General features: G+C 37.9%; 1 protein-coding gene across 2 annotated transcripts in view; it reads right to left on the bottom strand.

Moving 5' to 3' along the window:
• Positions 1-15476, bottom strand: part of LOC136871803 (glycerophosphocholine phosphodiesterase GPCPD1) — a 432261-nt gene that overhangs the window by 35862 nt on the left and 380923 nt on the right. For both annotated transcript variants that reach the window (XM_067145405.2, XM_067145404.2), the window contains exon 12: positions 11190-11325. In XM_067145405.2, coding sequence (XP_067001506.2) covers positions 11190-11325 — 136 coding nt within the window. The remainder of the gene's footprint in view (positions 1-11189; positions 11326-15476) is intronic.

Here is a 15476-nt window from a genome sequence, read left to right on the forward strand (position 1 = left end):
CATGGTCAGCTAGAGAAACAATTTAATGATCTTACAACTCATTCAACATTCATTTCCGTGTCCAGTTAGCATTTCCAAAAAACTGCAGCTGCAATGGCCATCTCACAACCATCAATACATAATTAAGGTACTTGAATACAATAACAAGTGTGAGTGGCGCAATGGTGCGCCCCCTTGTCTATTACAGTTACAGTATGTACAGAGCAATGGTACACTGTGGGACTTGAAATGACCACTACACAGATTTCATAATAGTTATTTACTTTAATTAAATTTTAAAAATCCACTTTATCAATACTAAAAAACAATGTATTTACTTATTAAATGAAAATGAAAACCTACAACCTGTTTTCCAGTCACTGACCAGGTCAGGGATGTAATGAATGAATCAGATACAGGCTATTAGTACGATGGGGTCGCCACTCCCAAGGTGATTTATGAATGATAGATGCTATGAAATGGGAATGGACAGTGTTACTGGAATGAATTACTTATTAAAATACAATTAAAATCATGTGAGAGATGTTTCTTCCTTTCTTCCGGGACATCCTCTGCTACTTACTGAATAAGAACAAATTCCAATAAATACATAAAAGATATACAATGAAAAAATTTATTAAAAACTTATGCCCTTAAAGAGACATAGCTATGCGTTTTTATATAGCAGATGTTCTCATGTTGCGGATACGTTACATTTTATGTGGCTATTTTATACAACTGTAGAATCTCTCACAATAAAAAGATATAGTCTTGATGTTTGAAGAATAGTTCTTAAAAACATCTGATTATGTGATCAATTTTAAATTACATCAAAATATTCTGCATATTTAAGAAGCTGGTAAAACCAGGAGGGAACCTCCTCTCCAAAAATTTTCTCAGAGAAGAAAGTTCTAGAGATGCACCAGTAAACAAGAAGAATGCAGAGTGTGCTCATAAAATAGGTGTGATGTAGATTATTTATTGGGTGCAGAAGAAGGAGTCTCTATGCCGGTCTCCTTTATGGTCTTTTAACCATGAAATTTAGTTCATGCAAAGTTATTTGCTTTGTCGAAAGACAGCAGAAAGAGGCAGCTTTCAGCTACATTAACAGCTAATATTTATGCCAAGAGATGCCGCATATCTTCACAATCATTTATATTTTAGAACTCTGCACATGTTTCATGTTTGTTTGTAAACACGGCAGGTTTAGGCAGACTTATTAGTGACACAGAAATAATTCTATAGTGGCAGGGAAAATAATTCAGGGTGTGACAGTGACCTAGAGGTTAAGTTCACTATAACTTCCAGTGAAGATAGTGACAGGACGATGTATTTAGTGAAAAAAACTCCAAGAAAAGTGAATGCATTGGGGGTGGGGGGAATGATATATAACACAAAATCCCAGTATTGACATGCAACTGTCCAGGGATAATGAGTTCATCATATGTTTATAATGTTTTATAATATTATGTATTGTGTTATTGTTATTACAAGATTTTTGATAATTTTACATCTATTAGTTTGGAAATTATAGCAAAATTCATATGATACCACACTCAGCATTGGGAGTAGCTAGAAATAAAGCACGCTGTGGGCGCAGCCCGGGGGTATTGCAGTGTCATGCTTGAGGGGTTACTGAAGAGCGGTTAGTACAATATTAAAAGTTAACTCACCGTTAAAGAAAGTAGTAGTCTAGCTATTTGCTTTACGTTGCACTGACACAGATATGTCCTATGGCGACGATGGGATAGGAAAGGCCTAGGAAGTGGAAGGAAGCGGCCGTTGCCTTAATTAACATAGATCCCCGGCATTTGTCTGGTGTGAATATGGCCAAACTACGGAAAACCATCTTCAGGGCTGCCGACAGTGGGGCTCGATTACTGGATACTGGCCACATTCAAGTGACTGCAGCTATTGAGCTTGGTGAAAGTAGTAGTAGTAGTAGTAGTAGTAGTAGTAGTAGTAGTAGTAGTAGTAGTAGTAGTAGTAGTAGTAGTAATAATAATCCCACGAACCTACTAAGCTGTCGTAGCAGGGGGAGAGGTGATACTCCCATGCGACGTGTCCCAGGTGGTGGATAAGGGGGGTCCTGAGCGATGTGCCGGCGGACTTCAGCGAAATAAAATAGCTCTCGCGGATCAAACAAATATTAGAGGCAGTTGAAAAGCAGAACAGTTAGAAACCATCTTGAGGCAACCTCTAAGGCTCATTACCTTAGTTGCAACATCAAGACTGACAACTGGCGGTCTTCTCATTACCTTCAACCTTTTAGCATGATGGAAATGTCAGCTGACATAGAAACTACCTCAGGCCCTAGTGATTGCACTAGGTTTTCTTGGTCATTGGATTCCGGAGGACTGAGAACATCATACAGGAATGTATCGGAGCTTCCCAAATTTCTTTGTCCCAAGTGCAAGTATTTTCTTGGCCCCTTCAAAATCAATACACCTCTCAAAACTAGCAAACTGAAGCAATTAACGGACATGTTGGACAAACTAAATATCCAAATTTTAGCTCTTCAAGAAACCAGATATACAGACGAAAATCACTTCGAGTCAGGCAACTACAGAATATACAAAGGTAAACCAGCAATTCCAGTCCTTAACACACCACTGCAATTTGGCACCGGTTTGCAGTAAGAAAGATCAGGTATGAGTTTGACATCTCCCTCTGAAAAATTGTCAGTGCTGGCAATCAAATCAGGAAACAAAGCCTATTCACTAATTAATGCTCATGCATCTACAAATAATTACAACCAAAAAGACCTAGAAAACGTGGAAGAATTCTCCGAACTTCTAGAAGAAACAGTAGCCCAAATTCCTAATCATGTCAAAATTTTGATGGGAGATTTCAATGCACAAATAGGCAAAGAAAAGAAGTACAAAGCCACCATAGGACTTTACCCTGACCATAAAAGAACCAATAAAAAATTAAGATTAATCAACTTCTGCGAGACATTTTTTGCTATTTGCTTTACGCGCACCGACACAGATAGGTCTTATGGCGATGATGGGATAGGAAAGGCCTAGGAATGAGAAAGGAGCAACCATGGCCTTAATTAAGGGATACAGTCCCAGCATTTGCCTGGTGTGAAAATGGGAAACCATGGAAAACCATCTTCAGGGCTGCCCACAGTGGGGTTCGAACCCACTATCTCCCGGATGCAAGCTCACAGTTGCGCGCCCCTAACTGCATGGCCAACTTGCCTGGTGTGAGACTTTTCATCTGAAACTAATGTCAACTCATTTTCTAGCATTCCTGCAGAAGAAAACAACCTGGAGGTTCCCGAACATCCATTTAGGAGAATTTCAGATAAACCCTGTGGCTATTACAAAGAGAAAACAAAAGGAGATCATGAATGTAAAAGTCAAGAAGGGTATCATGACTCTGATCACCATCTATCTTTAATCAAAGTGAAGTTTCAACCTAACAGACCCACATGCGGATGACGGTGAAACCCACGAATTGACCCAGAGATTATGAAACAAAACTCAAGCTCTTTCCTGGCCAATATCTCCGAGCAAAATGCTACTAGTTGGTTAGAACTTAAAGACAAACTGGTAAAAGCAGCCAAGTGCCCTAACATGCCACCGAGGAAACTTAAAACATAAGAGGTGCAATGATACCTGTGATAAGGTGTTAGAACTCCACATGAAACCATGGCAAGACTGGAATTCGCAGAAAACCACAGAGAAGTAGCATGCCTCCATTAAAATCCAGAAGGACACATTAAAGATTATAAGATTCCAAAAACGTCAGTAAGGTCAGATCAGACTAGTAGAAATCGAACAAGAGTTCAAGAAAAACAACTCTAGGAACTTTTGCAGAACCTTTAAAGAAGAACTGATGAGTTACCTGGCACCCACTTTATGTTTTAAATGGCCGGATGGGACTTTAGAAATAAAGACTGAAGAAAACTGTAAACTTTTGGCAGATCATTTCAAAGACCTTCTATAAACTGCAAATCTCCTTCAAAAAGGCATATGACTCTATAGACAGACCGACACTTTTCCGTGTACTGGAAGAATTCAAAGTAGACAGGAAAACAAGGTTAAATTCTTAGTGATTAGGACTTGGGAGAAAGAAGTTAAAGGCAGATTATGTGAAAACAAAATTAATTTGCAGTGTTTGGCCTTCGCTGATGACTTAGTAGTGGTGTCCAATAACAGACAGGAAGCAATTGCATCCATTGAAAAACTCCATAAATTGCATCCAGAACATCAGAACCAGATTCAGAGCCTCCAACAATAGAAGAAATTGAACAAATAATACAAGATTCAGAGCCTCCAACAATAAAAGAAGTTGAACAAATAATACACGAGTTAAAAAGCAACAAAATTCCATATAACTGTCAAAATGTACAAACTAGGTGGTAGAAATCTTGGTCAGAAAATCTTACAAAATTCTTACACATATCTGGATCAGTGAAACAATTCCTGAAGACTGGAAGTATGCAATAATGCACCCATTACATAAGAAAGGGGATAAAACAGACAATAAATAACTGCTGAGGTGTTTCCCTACTAGCAGTCATCTACAAAATTCTTTCAAAACTCATACTCAAGAGACTTGAAATGCAAACAGATCATTTGATTGGAGAATATCTGGCAGAGTTCAGGAAAGGCAGGTCGTGCGCAGAAAGATTCTTAACCTCAAGACCATCCTACAAATTCATAAAAGCATGCACAAGGTGATTACTTTTGTGGACTTCAAAAAGGCATATGACTCTACAGATAGATAGACACTTTTCCGTGTACTGGAAGAATTCAAGGTAGACAGGAAAACAAGAGACCTAATCATGCAAACATTAACAGGCACCACTTCAATGGTTAAATTCTTAGGAGAATTGTCTGAACCATTTGATAGTGAAACAGGAGTCTGACAAGGAGATGGGTTGTCCCCTTTATTGTTTAATCTTGTTTTGGAAAAAGTTATTAGGACTTGGGAGAGAGACATCAAAGGCAGATTACGTGAAAACAAAATTAATTTACAGTGTTTGGCCTTCGCTGATGACTTAGCAGTATTGTCCAATAACAGACAGGAAGCGATTGCATCCAATGAAAACCTCCATAAATTGCATCCAGAGAGGACTCCAGATCTCATATCAGAAAACTCCAAGTGTCTAAATTCAAATACCTAAAAGAAGTCATCCAAACTTCAGGACTCAATCGTGAAGCAAACAAAGAAAGGGTCTCTAAACTACAAAGAGCATACAAACTCACCTGGAGCATATATAATAAAGAAATCTATATCCCGATATGCAAAATTAAGACATAACACTGTAATCAAGCCTGAAGCACTACATGCACCTGAAACACTAATCACTGGGGACAATCATTGATTAAAGATGTAGAAAATGAAAGAAAAATCTTAAGGACATTTTTGGACCAGTCTGTACAGCAGGAATTTGGAGAAGGAAATCTCATGACCTGTACCAACACTCAGAGAAAATCTCAGACACATTTAGGAAAAGACATTTGAAATTTTATGGACATATTCTCAGAATGAGTAATCAGAGATTGACCAAAATAATTTTGAACCTTGCTCTATCAATGAAAGTAAAAAAACAACTGGCTGCTCAAGTTGGAAAAGATGGAGGTAATGATAATGTACTTGTAATTCTCTCTTTATTGCAACAGGATTTACAAGCATTAAAAGTGGAGAATGAGATTTAAAAGAAGAAGGTACGTTTACTGGAATCGAAAGTACCGGTACCAGTAAACACTCAGAACACAGGTGGCTCTGTGAATTCTAGCTCGTGGTGTCAAGTTGCTTCAGATTCTAGGAGGAAAAGTGTACACTTAAATAAGGACAATTTTGTAACTGACACCAAAAATAGATTTTCAACCCTGAGGGAAGTAAGCAATACGCAAGGTATCCGTACGGGAAGCAGTCAAACGTATAGCGCAAAATCCGTTACGAGAAGCGGCAAAGTTAGGTCTAAAATCCCACACAGTGCACCGGCAAAAGTGTCGAACATTTTTATATTTGGTGATAGCCAGGCGAGGGGAATTGTGGAGAAAATGAACAATAAAGATATTGCAGCATCAGCTGTCATCTATCCTGGGGCCCCAATGAAGAAGGTATTAGAAAACACGGAGCAGGCGGCAAGAAATCTCGTAAGTCGTGATGCAGTAGTGATCATCGGCGGGACGAACGACGTAGCTCACAATGACGCTAAGAATGTCATTTCTGAACTTAAATGTACACTAGGTAAGCTGACTCACACTAACATCTTTGTAGTGAACGTGCCCCACAGGCATGATTTGATTAGAGACTCGTGTGTGAACAATGAAGTGGACAAAGTTAATATAGATATGGTTAAAATTTGTAAACATTTTCGTAAAACACAGGTAATTGATAGCAGCAGTTTCGAGAGACACTGTTACACAAAGCATGGCCTTCATCTAAACAATTCAGGTAAACGAAAGATAGAAAATATTGTTCTAGATTTTATTAATCTTAAGATATGTACTGTAAAAAAGGCAACTCCCTTGAGTTATAATACTGACGAGGAAAACTAGCAGAAAGAGCCAGCTGTACTTCAAGCTGGCTCAGCCAACTAGAAAATGAAACTCAGGAAAGTAAGGAATTTCAAGTTACCCAATTGCAACAGTGAAGTTTAAGGGAGGAAGGGGGTCTGAGATTGCTCTTGCTAAACTGTCAGAGTGTAGTAAATAAACAATTAAAATTCGGTACATTGATGGAATCTTATGAGACTGATGTGGTGATAGGAGTGGAATCGTGGTTAAGAGAAGGGGTGGGTAATAGAGAAGTATTTCCAGAAGGGTACACAGTCTATCGTAGAGACTGAGAAGATAAAAAGGGAGGGGGAGGGGTGTTTATTCTGGTGAAGGAAACTTATTGTTCACATGAGTGGTTTACCGATGAAAGGGATGAAATATTAGGGATAAAATTAATTTGTGATAATATGAAGGAGGTGGGAATTATATGAACATACAGGCCTGGAAGAGAGGAATGAGACATGGAAATATTTGAGAAAATAATAGATTATACTCATAAAAACAATAATAATGATGTGGTAATAATTGGGGGAGATCTAAACTTGCCGGAAGTTGAATGGAATGGAGCTGCAAGTGAAGCCCATGAACAGAAACTGGCAAATAAGTTAATTTGGGAGGGAGGATTTACACAAGTAGTACAAGAACTGACTTGTCTCAATAACTTACTAGATGTATTCTTGGTTAAACCATGGAAAATTGTTGATAAAACTGAGGTAATTAAAGGAATAGGTAACCATAAGGCTGTAACAATGTATGTGGGACTGGTACCAAAAAGGCTTAATAAGAGGGTCACACAAGACAAGAAATTGTACAGAAAAACTAAAGTTGATGAATTTGGGACTTACCTTAAATCACAATTCAGTTGTTGGATAAGTGAAGAGAGTAATGTGGATACACTTTGGGCTAAATTCAAAGGAATCATTTGGGAAGGAGAGAAGAGATTTGTACCTGTTAAGAAGGGTAAAATGACCTCAGACCCTGTTTATTATACAAGGGAAATAAGAAAATTAAAAAGAAAATGTAGAATAGTAAACAGGAAAATCAAAGAAGGTAGGGAGAGTAGAGAAAGTAGAAAACAGCTAATGAGGGAACTGAAGAGAGTGAAAAAGGAACCAATTATATGAATGGCATTCTTCAAGAGTATAATGACCACAAAGGGAAATGGAAAAAGCTGTATTCATATATCAGGAATCAAAAAGGAAAAGGAATCCAAATTCCTACAATGGTGGGAGAAGGGGGTGAACACTATTTAACAGACACTGAGAAAGCAAACCTCTTTAGTAGTGAATTCAGAGATTCAGTAGATGATTGTCAGGAGTTGGAAACCGAAACAGAAGATAGAGAGGGAGAGACACAGAGGGAAACAAGAAGCTTCTCATTCACAAATGAAGATATTTTCAGAGAAATCCAACTGCTCCAGCAAGGAAAAGCAGCAGAAAGTGATCAAATTACTGGGGAGGTGTTAAAGACAATGGGGTGGTACATAGTGCCTTATTTAAAATTTCTCTTTGACTATGTCATAAATAATAGTGTAATACCAAAGGAATGGAAGGATTCTATAATAATACCAATTTATAAAGGAAAGGGTGATAAAAGGAAACCAGAGAACTACAGACCAATCAGCCTGACCAGTGTAGTCTGTAAAATACTGGAGAGTTTAATATCAAAGTACATCAGAGGGATATGTGATGATAAAAATTGGTTCATGAGGAGCCAGTATGGATTCAGAAAGAAATTTTCTTGTGAGGCACAACTGGTGGGATTTCAGCAGGACATATCAGACCAATTGGATTCAGGAGGCCAGTTAGATTGCATAGCCATAGATCTTTCCAAAGCCTTTGATAGAGTGGAACATGGAATATTATTAAAGAAATTCGAGGGAATAGGATTGGACATAAGGGTTACACGTTGGGTAAAAACATTTCTAAATTCAAGGGTTCAGAAAGTCAAAGTAGGAAATCACGTATCGCAGGAAAAGAAAGTTTGGAAGGGAATTGCACAGGGTAGTATAATCGGTCAGTTACTTTTCTTAATATACGTAAATGATTTAGGGAATAATATAACATCAAAAATAAGATTGTATGCAGATGACATAATTGTTTATAGGGAAATAAATACCACTGAGGATTGTTCAGAATTACAAAGGGACCTTGAGAGTATCCAACAATGGGTTGAAGAGAATAATATGAAGGTTAATGGAGGTAAATCAACTGTTACAACATTTACAAACAGGAGTTTTAAAACTGAATTTGAATATACTTTGGATGGGGTAGTTATCCCAAAAGATGGCAAGTGCAAATACTTAGGTGTAAGATTTGAAAGTAATTTGCACTGGAAGGGTCATGTGGATGACATTGTTGGGAAAGCATACAGATCGTTACATGTCATGATGAGGGTACTTAAAGGATGCAACAAAGAATTAAAAGAGAAAAGTTACCTAAGTATGGTTCGTCCATTATTGGAATATGCAAACAGTGTTTGGGATCCTCACCAAGAATACCTAATAAAAGAAATAGATAGTGTGCAGAGGAAAGCAGCAAGATTTGTAACAGGGGATTTCAGGAGAAAGAGTAGTGTATCAGAAATGTTAAAGGAACTAGGGTGGGAAACTTTAAGTAAGAGAAGGGAGAAAACTAGACTTATAAGATTATATAGAGCCTATACAAGAGAAGAAGCATGGGGAGATATCCGTGAGAGGCTTCAGTTGGAAAATAATTATATCGGCAGGACAGACCACAAATATAAAATTAGAAGGAATTTTAGCAGAAGCGACTGGGGTAAATTTTCATTTCTTGGGGTGTGAACGAGTGGAACAGTTTACCAGGGGTAGCGTTTGATCCTTTTCCAAAATCTGTACAGATATTCAAGAAGAGAATAAACAGCAACAGAGAAAATAAATGAAATGTTAGAGGGCATTCGACCAGTGCAGGTTAATATAAATAAAAAAATGTGTGTGAATAAATTAATTCCATCCCCTGGTCTAAGGAGTTGGACAGCCAAAGTAGGGGACTGCCTGTAGGGGTGAAGTACAGTGGGGACTTTGAGGGCCCTGGGACTGCTACGGTGGTTGTGAAGGCCCTTCAGGAACTCTGAAAAGTGGTGGCAAAAGGGGCTCTGGTTAAGACGCAGCAAGTCGTTATGCTACTTAGGTTCCAGAATGGGTAAAGAGAAAAAAAAGTAAATAAATGCAATGTAAATTTTAATCTTATACCAGTTGTACAGTATCATTTGAAGTAATTCCACATACTGTACATCAGTTGACTATATTTGTAAGTAGTACAGGAGATATTATAAGTAGAATTTTGTAAATCATATAAATTTATTAAGGATGAGCTGTGTGTTTAATAGAAAAAATTGTTAGTGTAAATGGTATAATATTGTATTATAGGAAAATTTTCTTCTCTTGTTAATTTAATATTTAGTGCTTGACAATAATGTATTTTAGTGTACCATTTGCCACCGAGGTAGACACCTCACTGTTAATAAACTTAACCATGATAGGTTAATATTGTGTTTGGTCCGTATTGACTGGTCTGAATGTATAATATAACTATTTATAATAGTTTATTTAAATCATTTAATGAGTGTATTGATCAAGGCGGATTTAAATAAACTATTATAAATAGTTATGTAGACACCTCATTTGCAAATAAAGAGATTTTGATTTGATTAGATTTTGATCTTCAGGAAATACGTGTCAGACAGATCTAAGTTCAGGAAATTAGTTGACAATCACAGCTTTAAACATCGTCCAAGCACTACCAACAAGAAAACTGGGTCAGAAGATCGCAAGAAAAGCCACAGCGAGAAGATGAAGAGATTTCGGGAGAAAAAAAAAGGCAACGACATCAGCTAAATAAGTTCAACCGTGCTCCTTAGTTAGGCATAACAAAGAAAGAAAGAAAGAAAGAAAGAAAGAAAGAAAGAAAGAAAGAAAGAAAGAAAGAAAGAAAGAAAGGAAGAAAGAAGAAAAATATTAATAATCAGTGCTCTTTTTCTGGAAGAAAAGGTGCTGGTACTAACCATGTAGGTGCTATTACAGCAACTTGCAGTCATTATCATGATCTGTTTCCTCTTGACCCTGTGAATATTTTCGGTGCTAGTTTTGTGTTTTAAGCCTATATGACCACAAGTAGCTTTGACAATTTCTACTTCCTCAGCCTTACTTATTTTGCTCACTGACATAAAGTAACTAATTATTTTACTCATTTTGAACAATGATTGCATTGGTTTAACTTACAGTAGATTTATTCAAAATTCACATGAACACCTGAAAGTTGCAAAGCAGACACAGAGCTGATAGTATGACATTGGAAATAACTGGAAAGTGAGCAACTTTGTATTTCCAGCTGCATTACCAAATTATGAAGCCTAAACATGTAAGCATGGTACCGACTTGCAGTAATGAAAACCAAAAATTCAATTCGTGAACACAATATCATCATCTGGAATATTTATAATAAATGGTTCCGTCAACAAATTGTAGTTCTGTTTTAATAATAATAATAATAATAATAATAATAATAATAGAAATAACAGACTGTATTTAATGATGCTCAAGAGCGAAATACTCGTGTACTGGAATACTGCTTTCAAATGTTCTATAAATTCCAGAAAAGCTATTGTAAAATATTCCTGATAAACAATCACATGAAGCATTTGATTTTATAAATACATGATACATACCAATATTCCTGAACACACTGCAAAATGCACACCCATTGGGATAGTCTGTGTACGAGGGTCATGGTAGGCAGGATACTTGCTGGTTATACCTTGAGTGAGGAACATAACCGGATATTTGTTCTGCTTGAGACGAATCCTTTAACATACAAAACAGTATTGCATATAATATGGTGAATCACAATGGAAGAGGTGGAAACTATTTTCAAACAAATGCCAGTGAGAAAAGCAGCAGGACTGGATGAATTGTGTGTGGAAATGACAACAGCAACAGGGCCCATTGGTCTACAATGTTGGTATAGGCTATTTAGATTAGGAAAGAAAAATCGGTATCAAGTGACTGGAGTAAAGAAGTAATAATACCTACATTTAAGAAGGGGGCAAATAAGATTTGAGATAATTATCGAGGAATCAAACTAATCATCTCAGGTAGCAAAAATATTTGAAAGGGTAGTAGAGAAGAGAATGAGAAAAGTGGAAGGACAATTACAGGAAGAGCAATATGGTTTTCAAAATTGAAGGTCAACACTAGATTACATCTTCAAGATGAGGCAGTTAATGGAAAAACATTGGGAATATGGAAAACATATGGTGATGACATTCCTTGATTTAGAATAGGCTTATGATAGTTCAAGATTTGGATATTAGTCTTCTTTTCTCTCCAACTTGTCCGTGTCAGTCTTCTCCAGAACCACGTTTCTGCAGCTTCTAGTGTTGATTGTGCTTGTTTTCCCAAAGTCCAGGTCTCACAATCGTAAGTTAGCACACTTCAAACAAAGGTTTTAACAAATTTCTTCCTGGTTTCATTATCTTGATTTTAATCATTTCAGACTCCCCCGTGCCGGCCCCGTGGTGTAGGGGTAGCATGCCTGCCTCTTACCCGGAGGCCCCGGGTTTGATTCCCGGCCAGGTCAGGGATTTTTACCTGGACCTGAGGGCTGGTTCGAGGTCCACTCAGCCTACGTGATTAGAATTGAGGAGCTGTCTGACGGTGAGATAGCAGCCCCGGTCTATAAAGCCAAGAATAACGGCCGAGAGGATTCGTCGTGCTTATAAATCAAAAGCTGCAGTCGCTTAATTGTGGCCAGTATCCAGTATTCGGGAGATCGTGGGTTCGAACCCCACTGTCGGCAGCCCTGAATATGGTTTTCCGTGGTTTCCCATTTTCACACCAGGCAAATGCTGGGGCTGTACCTTAATTAAAGCCACGGCCGCTTTCTTCCAACTCCTAGGCCTTCCCTATCCCATCATCGCCATAAGACCTATCTGTTTCGGTGCAACGTAAAGCAAATAACAAATAACAATCCCAATCTGCCATTCATATCGATTTATATCGGCAGAGCATGATCTCGAAACCCAGTAGCCAACTCTAATATTTACATTCGCCATGTGGTTAACCTATTTCGCTCAGCGTGTATGGTATTTGGTACGCTTCGCGATCTTTCGCATTTTCCTTCAGTAATTAGTGTGTTTTTCATATTGTTGGAGGGTTCTAGTGACTGAGATCAGTGGAGTGTTCCCTTTGTTAAATAGTGTATCCAGGGCAAAGGTATGGAAAGAAATGCAACAGAAAGAACTTGGAAAACAAATTATATAATGTGTGTAAGCAATGTACAAAAATTTGTGCAGCAGTGTCCAGACACATGTGGGGAAGACTAGTTTTGAAATGAAACTGGATTACAACATGGAAGTGTGCTGTCACCACGGTTTTTCATAATAATTATGGACGAAATTATGATGATGAAGAAGAAGAAGAAGAAGAAGATGAAGATGATGATGATGATGATGATGATGATGATGGTGGTACAATATGGGAACAGAGAGTTGAAGGTAATGCTGTTTGTAGATGGGAGCACACAGAGAGGAAAAACAAGGGCAACTCGACACGCTGGTGACTTTAAGTAACCTACGCAGTGGCCTCCACGCTATGCACTAGACATGCGTCTTGGTGAATATGCTAAGTACCAACTGATGAGCCCAACTTAGCACACGGGAGCGAACCGCTGGCAACAAGGAATGAGTTAGCTGGAAAATTTGTAGGCCATAACCTCCCTCCTGTGCCAGCCATTAGCGGTGAGTGATGTTTCATTTCCTCATTCTCTTTTATTCTTAATAATATATTCTCTTATTAGTGTCAGATGTTGTTAGTAAGTGTAGTTTTTGTGAATTTGTTTTCAATCCATATTCATTAGTTTTTCCGAGTACGCTATTACATTTTACAAGGGCTATTTGCCGCGTTTGTATAGCATCAGCTGTTCTCGCGGGCGTAGCGCACTGGCAACAGAGGAAAAGCAATGCTCATTTGTTTTGCGAAACTTCAATTTAGAAGTAAGGCTGTGCGGAGTATAGGCAAAAAATTTCAACACAAACAGGTGCCTCTAACAATAGATTTTACCTGCTTTGAAACACTTGTTTTGCCATAGCAATTCTTCTTTTGACTTCTGTCAGGCACTGTAACTAGGAGATTTCTGAGAAGCAGGATAGGAGTGACAAGAATGGATAAGATGAGAAACAAGAAAGTTAGAGATATAGTAAAAGAAGAGCCACTACAGGACAGGATAGAGGCATCTAGATTTAGAAAATATGGACACATGAAGAGAATGACAGACGAAGGATACTGAGGAGGATGCATAGAGATAACAGGAAAACGACCGAGAGGAAGACCAAGGGACAGGCGGATAAAAGGAATGGAGGAGTGTGTACAGATAAGAGGAGATAACTGGGCAAAAATGACGAGAGAGAAGTGGTGGGAAGACAAAATGAGATGGAGAAGCTGTTCCAAGCAGACCTGACCAATAGCTAGAAACTGCATACGATGATGATGATGACAGCCGACTCTCCTTTCAGTATATGTACAGGGGCTGTTAGTTCGTTGCCAAACCTGACAACTGTATTTTGATGTTTATATAAATTGTGTAACAGCTATATCATGCAATCTGGGCAACCTATCAACAAGAAGTGGAAACAGTTTGTTCCATGGCACTTTATCAAATGCTTTCTCTTAATCGATGAAGCATATATACAAATTTCTTCTGCAGCCCAACAGTCTTTCTCCCATACAGTGTAGTGTAACAATAGCATCATGCATAGACAAATTTCTACAGAACCAAACTGAGTGTCACCAAGGTTCAGCTTAATGTAATTCTCCATTCTGTATTGTATGATGAGGAGGAGTATCTTACATGTGCAAGTGATTAATCATCCTAAAATCATTACAACCAAGAGGAGTTGTTTTCTTTTGAATAGGTATGATGATTGAAGAGTAAAAGTTCTCTAGCCATTTGCCTTGTTCGTAAATTTCTGCAGTTAATTAAAAAAGCAATTCCTTTGTTATTTTGCCACTATTCTTCATAACCTCTGCAGGAATATTATCAATCCCTGGACACATTCCATCGTGTAGATATTTAAGGGCAACTTCTAATTCTTGCCTAGTTATAACATCCTCTTCCAGTGAGTGTCCTCTTATCAAGTGCTACTGGAGTCCAAGAAAATTGAATATTTGCATTGTACAAATCCTTTGCAAACATTCTCCATAACTCTTTATTTTCATTGCTGTACAGTAATACTACACCATTTTTATCCTTCATCAACCTTGTGCAAAATCATTTTTGTTTCATGACGTTTTCTTAATTTGTTTGTAAGCTAATTTTGATTTGCCTTTTTGTTCCAGATGTTCAATTATTGGCACTTCAAGTTCCATCACTTTCAGTGTTCTACACAATATGTCAATATCATTTTTGAGCATTCCATATTTCTTTCTGCCTTCCTCTGAAGGACCATTCTTGTACTTTTCCTCCTTTCATCCATTTTCTGAAGTACCTCATTGGTAATTCATTTTAAGATATAAAACAAAAAATATGTAACGTGGCACATTTGTTCGCTGGGTAACACTTGAAATTTATATCCCCTTGATTAATTCATTCTTACACATACAGCAATCCATGATTTAACTCCTATTACATCTTCCTCCTCCTCCTCCTTGTTGAGCTCCTATCGGATCGGGGCATTTATGGTACTTCTCCACCTTCCTCCCTCCAGTCCAGGTTTCTTCTTTTTGAACTCCTCTTTATTGAATCAATACACCTTGTTCTAGGTCTCCCTATCGTTCTCTCTATCCCTCAAACTTCATCTCCATCATTTGTTTTGGTATTCTTTCCTCCTCCATCGTCTTTACATGTCCAGACCATCTTAGTTTACTCCTATCAATTCACTCATTTAAGCTTTCCATTCCAACCTCCCTTCTCACATCTTCATTTCTCAATCCGTCTTTCTAGGTTTTTCCTATCATAC

Source organism: Anabrus simplex, chromosome 4 (genome assembly GCF_040414725.1).
Source record: "Anabrus simplex isolate iqAnaSimp1 chromosome 4, ASM4041472v1, whole genome shotgun sequence".
In the NCBI taxonomy this organism is placed as follows: Eukaryota; Metazoa; Arthropoda; class Insecta; order Orthoptera; family Tettigoniidae; genus Anabrus; species Anabrus simplex.